Source organism: Pelodiscus sinensis, chromosome 2 (assembly GCF_052426305.1).
Source record: "Pelodiscus sinensis isolate ZL-2025 chromosome 2, ASM5242630v1, whole genome shotgun sequence".
NCBI lineage: Eukaryota > Metazoa > Chordata > Testudines > Trionychidae > Pelodiscus > Pelodiscus sinensis.
This window is the reverse complement of record NC_143053.1, coordinates 107,787,366-107,803,798: the sequence shown is the minus strand read 5'-3', so window position 1 is coordinate 107,803,798 and position 16,433 is coordinate 107,787,366. Positions and strand designations below refer to the sequence as shown.

General features: G+C 40.5%; 1 protein-coding gene and 1 long non-coding RNA gene across 10 annotated transcripts in view; one reads left to right on the top strand and one right to left on the bottom strand.

Annotated features, from left to right (window-relative positions):
* Positions 1 to 513: 513 nt before the first annotated feature.
* Positions 514 to 6,953, top strand: LOC142827163 (uncharacterized). Its single transcript, XR_012901633.2, has 3 exons — positions 514 to 648; positions 3,371 to 3,472; positions 6,822 to 6,953. It is a non-coding gene; the product is annotated as an uncharacterized LOC142827163 (long non-coding RNA).
* Positions 3,685 to 16,433, bottom strand: part of KIF13A (kinesin family member 13A) — a 194,156-nt gene continuing 181,407 nt past the window's right edge. For all 9 annotated transcript variants that reach the window (XM_089776364.1, XM_089776367.1, XM_089776366.1 and 6 more), the window contains 2 exons: positions 8,619 to 9,720; positions 3,685 to 7,070 (listed from right to left, as the gene is read on the bottom strand). In XM_089776364.1, the coding sequence (XP_089632490.1) occupies positions 6,784 to 7,070; positions 8,619 to 9,720 (1,389 nt within the window). In that variant the 3' untranslated portion in view covers positions 3,685 to 6,783. The remainder of the gene's footprint in view (positions 7,071 to 8,618; positions 9,721 to 16,433) is intronic.

Below are 16,433 nucleotides of genomic sequence, written 5' to 3'. Positions count from 1 at the left end.
AGCAGCGACTGGGGAAGTGATTTTCAAGGAGCCAGCAAAATGCTGCTTCATTAAATGGCCAAAACCTTATAGCACAACTGCACTAAATGGCTCTCTCAAGTAACCTGACATGAAAAACAGCCGAGGAAGGGCAGAGGTAGACGTTATAAATGGAGAAAATGGCCTGAGCCAACATTGTCAGTTCAAACGTCCTTGAACTTTGGGAAATTTCCGGTTTGAACTACACCGGTTCAGTGTATTTCCAGTGTCACACTTCTAAAATATAGGTGCTACTAAAGTGGTGTAAAAAAAAAATTTAAAAGCCACAGAAAAGGTCAGAAAAACTCCATAAAGGAGGCATTTTTGTCATTTCCCCACATTATTCAATTCAGAGTCCAGATCCTATAGAGCTGCAGTGAGCCTGAACAGCTCTTATAACATCCCCTAAAATCTTGTCACTAACATTTACCACACACCAAGAAAGCATACATAAGAACAACCATATTAGGTCAGATCAAATGTCCCAGGGTTCTGTCTTCCAACAGTGGCTAATAGCAGATGCCCCAGACGGAGTCAACAAAACAGGGAATCACTAAGTGATCCCTGTCCTATCACCCATTTCCAACCTCTGACAGAAGCTAGGGACACTCTTCCTATCTATCCTGGCCAGTAAGTTTTGATAAATCTAACCTCCATGAATTTATCTAGTTCTTTTTTGAACCCTGTTAAAAGTCTTGGTCTTCAACATCCCCTAGCAAGGATACATATTTTTAGAATGTAAAATTAGCTGCTTGGCTTAAGTTTCAGAAGTGCTAGTTTTATATGCATGCACTGCCACAGTTGTTCAGCTGTTGTGGAATGAAAAATCTGCGTATTGGGGTGCTTGTGGGTGGTGGATCTTATTTGTAAAAAAAAACAATTTGCATATGTCCACACATTTCATATTTTGTCTTTGATAGTAACCTTGGAACTAGGCTTGGAAGATTAAGGTTTTTGTCAGTATATGTTGATTTCATTGTACACATACACAAATTAATAAAAATAATTCCATCAATACTAATCAAAATTTAAGTTAAGCACAGTAAGAAAAATACTGCTTGCAAACTTTATAAACCATAAAGTGGGATTCAAAAGTATTGTAACAGCTGCTAGTAGAGCTGGAGCAGAGACATTAAGTAGGTGGGGGGGGGGAGGGATTGGATAGATCACCCCCCTCTTGCAAGCCCCTGCACTTTACAGCTGTGTGTGTTCATTTTAGGAAGAGGAGGGGGGTACTAAGGTGTAGATTCTGCAAAGTCAGGGTATAGCAGATACAGCCTGCCCCCATAATTTTACACAAGAGTAAACATTTAAATTGAGAACTGAAAAACTCCCTAAAATATTATCCAAAGTTATAAAAAAAATCAAATTCTGCTAAGCCTACTTAACAAAAATGAAGTTTTCTATTGGTGTATATTTAAAACACAGGAAACAGAACTGTTAAATTATGACAAATTAACTGAGTATAAGTGCAAAGAACTACGCTTAGAAAAGAAAGATGAAATACACAAATACAAAATGAGTAATAATTGGCAAGGCAGTAATATTGCAGAAAAAATACTATGTCCTGTCTCAATGTAGAGGCTTGGGTGAGATTAACTAGATTATCTCTTTACCCCTTTCCAACCATACATTTGTAGGAGTATTTGTACTTTGTCAGATAAAACATAGGTGATACTATGGGAAGCAACACATTTAGAATGACTCACCTCTAAATAACATGAAAGTCTGGCATACACAGAATTTAGTCTGACACAAGTACACTACACAGGTGTGAAACCCACAACCATGTGCCATACCCAATTTGATCTTACTCCTTGTGAACAAGTAGCTAGGTTGACAGAAGAATGCTTCTATTGGCCTAGCTAGTGTTGGGGACATGATGTTCCTGTAATGACAAAATGTCTCCTTTGTTGCCCTAGGCTTTGTCCACATTACAGGTTTATGGTAGCATAGCTAAGGGGCCAAACCTATGCTATTATGATTCCCACTGCATAGATCTACTGTTTATAAACTGAAAAAGCCATAAAATAGCAGCCTATGAAATCTTTAGAAGATGTACAGCTTGAACAAAAATACACAGATTAAATCAATAGAAGGCCTTTTATGATCTACTCAAATACCAGATGGATCTTGATTAAGGTTGAGTTTCATCTATCCCATATTGTACGGTATTCTTTGTGGGGGGTTTTATGTAAGCAAGAGATCATTATGGCAAAAATTCTGTTCTGTGTTTGGCATACTTTATTAAGTGCTGCAGAAGACGGTGGTACTACATAAAAGGAATGGCTAGGAAATATCTTTGGAGTTGTGTTACACGATCAGAGTAAAACATCTTGGATAGTTAAATGTTAGCAGTTTATACACGAATAAAAAATTTCTTCTAAAATCTCCGGCGTTCACCAGCTAGATTTTCTCTCTCAAGAGATGAGTTATATCTCATGCTAACTTTACAGAAGGGGAAAATAAGGCACGGAAAGGTAAAAATTTGTCGATAGACACGAAATAGCAAATATCTAATAAAAGTCATTTCTCATATTTTACTTCCCATGAACATGTCTCTCCACTTAACTTGTTTTGGTGAAGGACATGGTAATGGGGGTTATAACAAGATTCAAGAGTTATAAGTTGAAGCTAGATAACTCAAACTAGGTATGTTAAAATCAGATTAATCAACTAATCGAAAGTGGAATTTCCACTGACTATTTGATTAGTTGATAAGGGCACTTTGCTTTGAAATGTAGCAAGAGCCTGCCCAGCTATTGCTAAATTTTACAGGCAGAAGTGCCACATGGAAGAGCACAAGCAGAGGCTCTCGTGCATTTCAAAGATTGAAATGGCAGGTATGGAGCTTGGGGCCAGCAGGGACTCGTCCCCTGCTGGCCCCAAGCTCCATGCAGTACTTCCATTTTGGGATGCTTGTACATTTCAAAGGTGAAATGCTGCTGTTGCGCCCCTAGGCCCCCCCCCCCCCCCGAGCTGGAGTGAACTGGCTTTTAAGCCATCTCCCCCCAGCACTCCCTTCTCCCCCACACCTTGCTTCCTCTGAGAGAGGCTGGGGGGGGGGGGGGAACAACTAGTTGACTAGTGTGTCAGCTATCTGACAAGCTTGCTTATCAGATGTAATAGGGATGTAATTAACTAGTTGACTATCTGATAAGCAAGCTTATCAGATACTTAACTAGTTAATTACATCCCTAATTCAAACTAGAAATAAAGCATAACAGTGAGGGTAGGACGGAACAACCTCCACATGTGTGATGGGTTCTCCATCACTGGAAATTTATAAATCAAGATTGGATTTAAAAAAAAAGATAAACTGTCATTCAAAATGAATTTTGGCATGTCCTAGGGCCTGTGTTACACAGGTGGTCAAGACCAGATTATCAGAATGATCTCTTCTTGCCTTGGAGTCTATGAAACATATGGGATTTGCAGAATAACAGGAGTTGCAGTAAGTACAGAGATCACAACATATAAATAGTTCTTGAATGGATGTATAGTATTCAGAAAGGGCTGATTGGTTTGTTATTTTTGTGAAATATTGTTACAGGCTGCATATTAACTCAAGCAAAGCTATCCTCAAAATAACTGAAGTAAATGCATATTTTGTATTCATGAATGCCTAGAATAAATACAAATATGTATATTAAACACCATCGTAAACCAAAATAACATTGTATTTTTCCACACAATGATGTCCACATTTGTTTTTAAATAATCCATAATAATTGTTTGGGGCAACTACAGTAACTTTTTTAGAAAAACTTTTAAAAACATTTTAACTTATAGCCTCAATTTAGATTTAAAACACCATTTTGAGATAAATATTTGGATATGTTTTAACACCATGTATTATCCTTGATAAAATACTTTTACACAAAGGAATTCTTCAGTTACAATCCTGATGAGAATTTCTTCCATTGATGCAACTTGATCAGTTCTAGGTAAACATCAATTCTGTGGACTGTTGCTCTAGGTACATTGTTTCCCAAAAAGCAACTAATACACATTTGGGCATAGCCAGATACACTGTATTCTGTCATTACTGAAACTTCGTAATACATCAGTGGTCTCCAACCTTTTTAACCACAAGATCACTTTTTCAATTTTAGTGCAATGTAAGATCTACTTCAAACCCAAATACCCTGGTCCTGCTTCCTTCCTGCCACTTAGCCCTGCCCCTGCTCCACCCCTTCTCCGAGGCCTCACCCTGCTCACTCCATTCCCCTTTCTCCCCCATCCTCACTCCCTTTCACCAGGCTGGGGTAGGAGGATTGAAGAGCAGGCTCTGGTCTTGGGCCAGGAGTTTGGTGTATGGGAGGGACTCCGGGCATAGCCCAGGGCAGGTGACTGGGATCCATAAGGGGTTTCAGAGTGCAAGCTCTGGAAAGGAGTTTGGGTACAGAGGGGGACACATCCGGGGCAGGTGGTTGGGTGTAGGTGGTGGTTCAGAGCTTGGACAGGGGTTCAGGCTCTGGCTGGGCACCGTTTAACTGAGATGGCTTCCGGGTGGTGGATCAGTGGGGTTAAGGCAGGTTTACTCCTGCTCTGGCCCTGCACCACTTCTGAAAGCAGCTGGCACGTACAGCAATGGCTTCACGGCACCATGTGCTGGCCTTCATCTATAGGCACTGAGCCCACAGCTTCTGCTGGCCACAGCTCCCCATTATTGATCAATGGGAGCTGCAGGAGTGGTGTCTGCAGGCAAGGACCCAATGTGGAGACCTTCTGCTCTGCTTTTCTCAGGGGCTGCAGGGACATGCCAGCCACTTCCAGAAGCAGCAATTACCACAGGGATAATCACTCCAGCCACAACAGGTTAGGCATTGTAGAACTCACTACTCAAAGAATTAAATTTAAGTGTAAGAGAGAAATGCACAGACAAGTAAAAAACCCAAAGCTAACACACTTTGCAAGTAGTAAAACTAGTAACAACCACCACCCAGATATTGGGTGTTGGGTCAGGAGATGAGAGTGAAGGACAGCATGTGTTTATGAAAATGACAGACACACAGTGTGAGCGACAGAGATTTGCATTGCCAAGCTCCTTCCATCCCCTCCTCTCTGCGTGGAAATAGGGTACAGGAGTGAGGGGAGGATGGGCACCCTGACATCAGCACCCCCCCCTTCTCCCTCCCACACCCTGCACAGCAAGCAGGAGGCTCCCAAGGAGCAGCTCCAAGGCAGAGGGCAGGAGCAGCGTGACAATGTGGATGGGAGGAGGGGCAACTGAAGTGCCAGTGCTTGAAAGCTTCCTAGCCAAACCAGTCAGGATCACCTGTCAGAAGCTCCAAGATCTACCAGGAGATCCCAATCTACTGGTTGGTGACCACTGTATTACATGAACCAGTCAACTGGATCAGTATTTAATACTGTCCACTCTCCTCCTCCTAAAAGGTATAGTCTCTTTTGATACATATACATGCTAAAGAGGTGTATACAATATATCCCACTGGAGCACCAAAAATGTGAACTAGCAAACTTATTAAATCTATTTTTTAGAATGAACCCTTAAATACAGTCCTGAAGTAAAATACAAGCAAAATAATCTTTTTAAAAATCTGAAATAAAGTCTGTATTCTAAAACAAAGATCTGTACCAATTAAATACAGAATGACAGAAATAGAATATAAATTACAGTTCTTTACAGTAAATAGTAAAATACTACAGTCAGCTTCATATACACAAAATCAAAGACATAACAGCAGCTTTTCATTAAGGTCCCAGGTATCTCATTCATTTCCTTGGCTAAGTAATAAAGAAAAACAGGTACAGCAGGTCATTCATTTCACTTATTTTCATCACATGTTCCTTTACAAATATCCAGGACAATGTACAGCCATCTACAATATCTACATGTGGAACAGCTCTCAAGAACTCACAAGCATTGTATATATATCCCTCCATCATTTCCATTATTAAAATAGACTATGCAAATTAAAATTTTAGAATGTTCCGTTTTAGCTTGATCATAAACAGTAAACAACAGTGCAAGGTTTGCAATTGTGATCCATTACAGCTGCTTTGTTTCCCCATTTGCCTAAAAGCCATTTTTAAAGGAAATATTTTTCTCACTTCTTTGCAGCAATACTGTTTCTGCAATCAAACAGCCTGGCTTGGATTAGCATATACAATTCCCAACATATAGCCCCGACATTGTTTTTATTTTCAATACAATGCCAAGTCACCACAGTGGCAGGCCTCTTGGAAGACCAAAAAAAAAAAAGACTATTTCAGTGTACTTAAACATAGAACATAAGGCAGCATAGTGCCCAATGACTACAAAAAACATGGCACCAAGCTAGTAGTTAAAACAAATGTTTACAATAAAAACAGGATATGAATAGCAAGAGTGTCAGTCTAATACAAGTTCTTTGGTAATTAAGAACAGCATAGTGTAGTTTTTTCAAATATAGTTTTACATCCTTTTTTTCCCCAAAATAAAATATTTTCTTTTTTTGTTTAAAATACATCTCCCAAATTGTTGCGTAACAAATAGTCCAGTACCTCAAAGTATCTACAAATCAGCTTTAATTGTATTTTAGTGTGCAGCCATATCTGCCTATTGGTAAACTAACTCTAGACGCACAATATATATATATATATAATATATATATATTTTTATAAAAAATTAGAGAATTAAGTCCATGACTCTACAGAGTGCACATTCAGTATGGACAGATGAAGACTGTACAACGACTTTTAAAATCTATAAAGGTTTCTACACTGTAGTGTGTGTAGCAAGTGCAAAAATACTACGGCTTATTTAATCCAAGACTTCCTGTTCTCTTGTTTCCTAGAAAATGCAGAAGCAGCTGCATCTCCTGATTGAAAGAAGGGTGTTTCTCCTGCTTTAGAAGATGATGATGACCCCTGAAGTATGGAACTTTTCCGCTTCTCTAAATTTGAGGATGCCTGAGATTCTGAAGTGCTACTGCATTTCTTTGTTGAAGCTTGTGCTTTACTGAGGCGGCCTGGTCGAACGAACAAACCGTGTTGTGGCTTGCAGTGGAAATACTCTCTACCTTTCACAGTTCCATCATGTTTCCCTAAAATGGAAAAATAAATACATGGCATTTATTTTTAGTACTCAGCCACTATATGCAGTTTCAGTATGTATATGTGGTGATTATCCTTAAATACACTGTGTACTCAAAACTTAAAGCTTTTAGTGGTGAGATCAGAAGTACATAACATACGTGTAGCAAAGCATTCTGAGCAATGACAACTTTTCACAGTAACTATTAGCTATCATCATAATAAGGTTCAACATTTATTCCCTTTACAAAAGTAACTTATTTCACATTAGAATTTATTTAAAAAACAAAATTTCAGTTCACTGTAAGGAGGTTAAGTATGGAGTAAATGACTAATTGTGTACTCAATACAATTTGTATCAAGTACATGATTAGTCAACAAGGGGCCACTGCAGCTCTGCAGTATAAATGTTGTAGAAGCCAGGCATGCAAGCAGCCCAGCTCCTACACTACGTTTAAAAGACAGAGGCACAGCATGGGACCCAGCATGAGCCAGGACTAAAGCAGTCCTGGCTTGTGCCAGGTCCCGTGCTGTGCCTCTGCCTTTTAAATGTAGCAAGAGCCAAGCGGCTCTCACTACATTAAAACGGCAGAGCCGCAGCACTACTTTAATGAGGACAGGGCAGATATTACCTCAACCTTCCCCAGATACCAAAAAAAGGAGGGGGAGGGCGGGGGCAGGGAGAGGAATTGAAAGTGCAGGAAGATATTAGGACAGTGCAGATATGCCTGACTGAATGACTGAATGGCTAGGGCTCAGCCAGGGTCTGAATGTGGGAGATCATGGCTGAACCCAACTCCCTAACAATTTCACCTCCCAAAAATACCTGTTCTATACTTCTATCACCATACCCAACAATCCTCCAGGGTTCCTCCCAGGCTCCTGCCCACCAATTACTTCCCTCTCCCTCAGCTCCTCCTGATTCCCCCAAGCACTTGGATTGCTTCTGAGTGGTGTGGGAAATACAGTTCTGTATTATAGTTTAAATTAATTTTTATTTAAAGTTTTATGTTAATATTCCCAGTAAGGCATCTATTTATCCAAAAACACTAACTAAATCTTTTGGGCTACGTCTACACTATGAATTTTCTCTGCAAAAATATGCAAATCAGGGACTCATTTGCATGAGTCACGCTCTCATTTGCATATTTTCTGCCAATCCATTTTTGCGCTGGGGTTTTTGTACAAAAATGAGCAAAACTTGGCAGAAAAAGGGATTTTTGCACAAAGAAAATATCCACACTGCTTGTTTTTGCACAAAAACCCCAGGGCAAAAACAGATCAGCAGAAAATATGCAAATGAGATCATTTGCATATTTTTTTACCGAGAAAACTCGTCTTGTAGATGTAGCCTTGTTGTCTATATTGTTACAGATATAGTTGCTGACAGGTACTGTGAAATAAACTGGTGTAATTATACTGTGCTGTTTTGACATAAAATATACAGAATTTTAAAATATTGTGCACACAATTTACAATATTTTTTGCACAGAATTCCTCGAGTACTTAATGTGTGAAAATTCAGTGTAACCTATAGTACCTTATCTGAGGCTACTTACCCAACTGAATGCTTAGTTCAACTCCAACCCAGATTCCAGCTGAAAAATCCACTGGTCCAATATATCTCACTATGCCTGTTTTATTACTTCCTACACACACTGGTTCTCCCACTGCCACCCAGCTAGGCAAGGTGTGGGCTTGGTCTACAGAAGCACCATCTTCAGAGTCTGAAACATCCAAATGGTTCTTTGCAATACAATCATTAAGGGAAGAATCAGGATATGTATGACAGTATGAAGTCTCTTTTAGTAACACAGAAAACAGAGGGTTTTCAGTGGCATTTGACAGCTGGTAGTCCACAGCAACAGATTCCAGCTGCGCGTTGTAAGTGTTTTGTGATAAATCTGAGGCACTGTCCACCCTCACAGTTGGTATTTCTTTCCTTCCTTTAGAGGAACCAGTGGAACATAACTTTGGATCTACTGATTGGTCAAAGTCCTTTCCATCTTCAACACCCATGAATTCTGTAAATGAATGATCTTCAAGAACATCTAAAGTATGCTCAACCGTTGCTAGTCGAGATGAAAATTCAATTTTGTCTCGCATATTTTTGCTAGTTGATGAATCTAAACGTGAACAAGATCCAGCTTTATGTAATATATTACAGTTTTTATCAGTGGTATTTAGAGATGGTGAAATCTCTTTTGCTAAGGCACTGTTTTCTTTGAGTGGTGACATGTGTATTTTATCTTTAGCTAAGCCCCTTTCTGGAAATTCCTTGTTCAAAGATCTCACATCATATGCAAGACATGGTCCTGACTGATCACTGGAGTCCAAATCCTTCATCTGATTGGTTAGCTGGTCTGTACTATCACTACAGGGAACAAGCATGTCAGACAGGGTAACATTAGAGGCACTGTGCGAAAAGTAGCCACTAGTAATACTGCTAGTGGTGGGACTGCGGGATACCTCTTTCTCAAGGACACGAGAATTCATGCAATCGGTTTTAGCGGAAAACCATTCTCTGTTCTCCAGACTAGCATTGTAAACACTGAAGTCAGCAAACTCCTCAGGTATATAAGGCCGAAAATTATGAAAACCCTGTGAGCTATTCAGCTTCTTATTAATGGCTTCCAGCTCACCATCCTCTTCATCAGAGTCCTGCAAAAGTAGACAGTCATGTAGGGTTAGCTCTTTATGAAATACTTTCTAAATTAAAGTTACAAAAAAATTATCTTAATTGATTTTTAAGTACTGTCCCACAGATTATACCAGGTGATATTCCAAATAAATTTGTGTCCTAAATATCAAGAGTGAAGAAAAATGATTTGACATCCTTTAAACCAGTGGTGTCCAATCAGTTCTGAAGTAGTACGCCACTATACTGCTATAGTGAACTAGCCACAATCAACTGGACAAATAGCCACATGTGGCTAGTGGCTAGCAGGTTGGACACCATTGCTCTAAACAAAGGATGAGTCATCTCTGAACAGCAATTAATGCCTGAGTAGCTAACAGAGGGGAAAAAAACCACTTAAAAGTGCTGCCCTATCAATATTTTCTAAGATGCTCATTTTAATGAAATTCATAGTGTCCAAACTACTGGACATATAAATTCAGAGATGAAAAATAAATAGACCAGAAATTTTCAACTTAATGAGTCATGTTCTGAGTCAAAATTTGTTTCTGGAAACTATATATAATAAGCTGCAGTGTTTTTCATCAAACAGAACAATGATAAATGCATTTATTTCATAGAGCAATGTATTTATGAGACTTTCATCACAAAAGATATTTTTCAAGTTTTTTAAGACTTGTCCATGTGATAAGTTAGTGTGCAGGAACCAAGAGCATGAATCCACAGTACACAAGTTTGTCTTGCACTAATTTATTAGCTGGACACAATAGGGCTACGTCTACACTGGCCCCTTTTCCGGAAGGGGCATGTAAATTTCACTAGTCGTCGTAGGGAAATCCGCGGGGGATTTAAATATCCCCCGCGGCATTTAAATAAAAATGTCCGCCGCTTTTTTCCGGCTTTTAAAAAAGCCGGAAAAGAGCGTCTAGACTGGCCCCGATCCTCCGGAAAAAGTGCCCTTTTCCGGAGGCTCTTATTCTTACTTTGAAGTAGGAATAAGAGCCTCCGGAAAAGGGCACTTTTTCCGGAGGATCGGGGCCAGTCTAGACGCTCTTTTCCGGCTTTTTTAAAAGCCGGAAAAAAGCGGCGGACATTTTTATTTAAATGCCGCGGGGGATATTTAAATCCCCCGTGGATTTCCCTACGACGACTAGTGAAATTTACATGCCCCTTCCGGAAAAGGGGCCAGTGTAGACGTAGCCTAGGAGACTTAAGCGCAGCTTAACATACTTTCTGAGACTCGTTTAGAACCCCCTTTCCTACTCTTCCCACCATATAAAAATACTTATGTTCTCAAAATACAAAAATAAACTCAGAGGGGAGACCATTCAAAAAATCTTGAAGTACTTTTGTTTAGGAATTAAGGAAATACCTTATATATTTTACTATTACTACCTTTGAAATTATTTTAAACTCAAGTCAAATATTCATCACACTCAAAAAAAGCAAGTCAACATACATTTTCACTTTTTTAGCTGTTGTATTATGTTTGCCCTAGGTGCCAATGAATAAGTTTTTGTGCAAGTGATATTTTGGGGTCAGTTACCAAGAAACATGGACTTCAGTTTAAATTTTAGAAATGCATTTAAAAAATCCCACATTTGTGTCAGCAGATAACACTAATATATTTCCAGAAATAGTGGTGTCTTGCACTGCAGGATACAAGCAACACCCCTTCAAACAACATTTCTCTAAAAGCAGAATACTGATATTTAAAAAATCCACATTGTAAAATACAAGTGTTCTCTATGCAATGATATCTAACAATGTTCCTATAGTACTACTTCTACTACACTAGGTCCAGTTCAATATATGTAAAACAGAACCCTCTAGAATGTGTCATCCTCACGCAGATAACTCTCTCTCAAGCATAACATAACTAAGGAACCAAAAAAGAGGCCTAAAATGATAACCTAATCCAGCCAAATTCTTAAGCACATGCTCTTAAGATATCCTAATTTATGGCAGGGCTACAACAGCAACCTGTGACTAGTCCCCTGATTTCCCATCACTTGCCTGACGTGAATTCAATAGAGAAGAGAATCTGGGCATTTTTTAAAAATTAGTTTAGGTTTGCTAATTGGATTTTTTCCTCTATAATCATCACCATAGTATCTAAATATCTCAAACATTAATGATTTTATCCTCAATGCTGGTGTGAAGCTGGGAAGTATTATTCAACCCATTTTAAAAATAGGAAAAAAGAGAGACAGAAATTAGAGCAACTTGCTCAGTGTAATATAGGAAGTTTGTGGTACAGCTAGGAATAGAACTCAGGTTTTCCAATCCCACTAAGATGCCTTGACCAAAAAAGAGCATCCATCCTACCCTTTCCTTCAGTTTTCACTTGAGTGGTTTTTTTCAAGATGTTTTTAAAATTCTGTACTCTGAAGTACTCAGAAAAAAAAATATTTATTTTAGGTATTTATACTGTGCCCATCATGGTATAGGCAGTATTAGTGCTAATTAGAGACGTTAAGGACTAGTCCACAGGATAGTCTACTAGTTGCTTCTTCCCCCCCAGTCCTCCACCTCTATCAGATCAAAGCAGCAAGGTGGAGGGAGAAGAGGAAGGTACTTCAAAGTGGCAGTACCGCACGAGCCCAGGCTGCACGTGCCACTGCCCCTTTGAAACGCTGCGACGGCATTTCAAAGGGGCAGCTCTGTATGGAGCCTGAGGAGTGCTTCCAGCACCCCCTAACAACTAATTGAATAGTCAATTACATGCTACTTAACATCCTTAGTGCTAATGCCACTTATAGCCTGTTTGAAATACATTTTGAAATAAACCTATGGAACTGTAGAAAAAACACACAGAACAACCAGTTTGTTCATTTTGTTAATTTCAGAAAAGCAATTCTGTAAAACGGGTGGGAAACCTCAGGCCTGGGAACCAGATGAGGGCCTTGGCTTAGCTGGATCTGGCCACTGGAAGCTCAGGGCTCCTTCCCAAGCATTGGCGAGCCTGAGCTGGCACTTCAGGCCCATTGCAGGGCTGGAGACACAAAATCTATTAGCCTGGGCCCCACTAGGTTCTGGTGTGCAAGGGAGGTAGCAAGGGTGGGGGAGCAGGAGCCCGTTCTGGGGGGAAAAGGCCCCCAACACTGTCTCTGGGGGGGACAAGGGAGGCAGGGAGATACTGAGGACTGGGCACAAACCAGGAATCAGCTGATTCCCGGCTTGCGCCTAGTACCTGACGTTGCACCTGTGATGGCTCTTAATATATTTAAAAGGCAGAGCCACACGGGGTTAGATCACGGGGCTAGGAGCTAACTCCATTGTGGCTCCCTCACTTATCAGCTAGTCAACAGAAAATCCATCAACTAGTCAATTAGTTGATTAAACTAAATTTAACATCCCTACTATAAAATGTCTTCAGATGCACATATTTGGAAGGCCACACTTACGTACATTTGACTACAAGATCTCTCTCAGCCACAAGAGAGTTTTCAGTGAGTTTTTAGAAACTTCCTAAATGGTTTGAACCTTTATATTGAAGAACATTGTTCACCATGATCCTTTTCTGTAGTTCAATACTTCTTAACATTTTAACCTGTCACCTGTGCAGTGACAATACATATAGAAAACCTATTGTATGAATAACTCCAATAATGTTCTTGCTAATGGAGAACTGGATCCTGGATTGAAGAAACTGAACGGGATGTACTAAACTTTCACTGACAGGTAAAAAATGTTTGAATGAATACTTTAAGGCAGGTGTTCTGCTGGTCTGGATATGCCTGAGCTGACTAAAAACTAAGCTATGATCTAAGCTCTGTTAGTATTTGGTCAGGTGGTGGTTGTTTCTACATTAGCTATTTTTAATTAGTTCATATGTCTATGTTTCAATGAGGATTTAATTTTTAAAATATTTTACTTACTGATTTTGTCTTTGGTAGCTAGTAGCAGTACTACAGTGTCACATGAGAGATGTAGGACTGATTTCAGCTATACCTTGTTCTTCAGAGATGAAACCCTGGCCCACTGAAGTCAGTAACAAAATTCCTATTGATTTCAGTGAGAGCAGGATTTTACTCCCGATTTTAAATAGACACAACTACAAGAAGCCACTATACTTCCACGGGTTGAGAAGTTGAAAAGTTATAATGAAAGGAAAATTGGGCCTAATACTGGATAATACATTCCCCCCCACCGCCGCCCAGTACATGCATAGTGTGTAAAACATGTCTGTTTTGTGTATCACAGATCATGTGCTATTTCATCTGCTATGAAACTTTTTTCGGTAGCTTTGCTTGCAAGTTCTTCCTTATGCTTTTTATTTAATAATTATTCTGTTAATGGTCTTTCCTTTAGAATTAATTCGAAACTTCAGAGCTAAAATTCTAACAGCATCTTTTACTCAGATTCCTTACAATTATGTATAACGTTCTTTCCTTACATGGTCACACATTATGCTGTATAGACAGTATTGCAAAATATTACATCTTATATAATTAAGAATGGAGGAAAGTGCAATTATGATCGTTAGTACAGAGTTCAATTTATTTATAGTCTTATTAGAGAAAAATTTTAACAGCCTAAAGTATTTTTTCTTCAGAATTATGGGCATCTATGTTATAGAAAACCTTCAAGTTCATAATAGCTGAACAGCACATCACATTGTATACTGCTGCATGATCATACAGTAAAAGACCCTTTAAATAATGCATACCAATCAAAAGGACAGAGTTAAAGTTATTTTCAAAACTTTAAAGAAAACCACTATTTTCATAGCAAATGTTGTATGTTTGCGGATAACATATATAGTTGAATATGAGTTACTTCACAGTTTTTCAAAAAAAGTCTGAATTAGAAACTAGCCTACACCATCAATAAAATAAGAACCAAAAAGAGAATCCCTGAAATACATGCTTAGTAATGGAACACCAGCCAGGTTTCAAGGAAAGCAAAGGAGCCAGCAGCACCAAAAATACTGGAAACAGAAATTAAGAAAGAACTGCAAGTAGCAAATAGGGGAGCAGCAATAGCACAGGGATTCAGAGCATGAGAAGTGACAACCCAGTTAAACTGTGATATCTTGCTGATGTAAAGAGCCTTCTATACTTTCTCAGAATTTAGCAGAGATAAATCCAGGTATCTAAAAGCAAAGAAACTCTTAATCACAAGTAGCCCTTAGACCCCCAACTATTGTATTACTAACTTCAATCAAGGCACACATTATTTGGTGGTTATACTACTGGTGCTTTACATTTAACTTTCACAGCACCAAGTTTATTTCCCACTACAGTATGAGATCTGCTGGAACAAGATTAGAAAGGTTAATTACAAAGTATTTTGAAATGCCTGCACAATATTAAAGCATTTACTCTGACCTTATTTCATACCATTACACATATATATTGTGCACATACATTATGTAGCCAATACAGGCAGTCCCCGAGTTACACGGATCCGACTTCTGTTGGATCCGCAGTTACAAAAGGGGCTTTTCTCACCCCGGAGGACAGGAGCGGTGGGACGCCCAGAGGCGCCGCAGTCCTGCCGACCGCGTTCTCCGGGGCGAGAAAAGCTACTCTGCATCTCCCTGGCCTGCTGGGGGGGTAGCCCCCCCTCCCCCCAGCAGACCAGGGAGACGCGGAGCAAAGCCGTGGAGCACGCAGGCAGCGGGACAGCCCAGACGCGCCGCGGTCCCGCCGCCCGGGTCCTCCGCGGCTTTGCTCCCCGTCTCCCTGGTCTGCTGGGGGGGGGGGGGGGGGCCAGCTAGTGCGCCCCCCCCCCCCCCAGCAGGCCAGGCTTTTCTCCGGACGCCTGTGGTAGAGCAGCTGGGGAGCTGCCTGTTGGTCCCTCAGCACCGCTATGGGCGCTACTGGAGCAACCTGGCAGCACCCCAGCTGCTCTGCCCCAGGCGTCCTGATTCAGCCGCTGCTGGTCAGTTTCAGCAGCGGCTGAATCAGGACGCCTGGGGCAGAGCAGCTGGGGTGCTGCTGGGTTGCTCCAGTAGCGCCGAGGAGCGGTGCTACTGGAGCAACCCAGCAGCACCCCAGCTGCTCTGCCCCAAGCGTCCCCAAGTCAGCCGCTGCTGAAACTGACCAGCGGCTGACTACAGGAAGCCCGAGGCAGAGTTGCTCTGCCCCGGGCTTCCTGGAATCAGCCGCTGATCAGTTTCAGCAGCAGCTGACTTGGGGACGCCGGGGGTTCTTAAGTTGAATCTGTATGTAAGTCGGAACTGGCGTCCAGATTCAGCGTGTTGAAACTGATCAGTGGCTGATTCTAGGAAGCCCGGGGCAGAGCAACTCTGTCTCGGGCTTCCTGTAGTCAGCCGCTGGTCAGTTTAAGCAGCGGCTGAATCTGGACGCCAGTTCCGACTTACATACAGATTCAACTTAAGAACAAACCTACAGTCCCTATCTTGTACGTAACCCGGGGACTGCCTGTAACCTATGTTTTAGATCAGGGGTGCCCAAACTTTTTTCAAAGAGGGCCAGATTTGATGAAGTGAACAAGCGTGAGGGCCGACCATTTTGCCTGACATTCTTTGAACCATTAAAATTAAATGCAAATTAACTATTTTATGCAAAGTTTATTGCAAACGGCATACTTTTCATTTCGTCACATGGATGACAAATCTAAACAGGTGTTAAATCACTCTGCCTTTCATATCTGAAGGCCAGATAAAAAAAATCCAGGAAGCTGAAATATATGTCAGGAACATTGTAAAGTACATTACATATTATTGGTAATAAAGGTTGTCTGTCAACTTTTAAGTTCAAAAAAT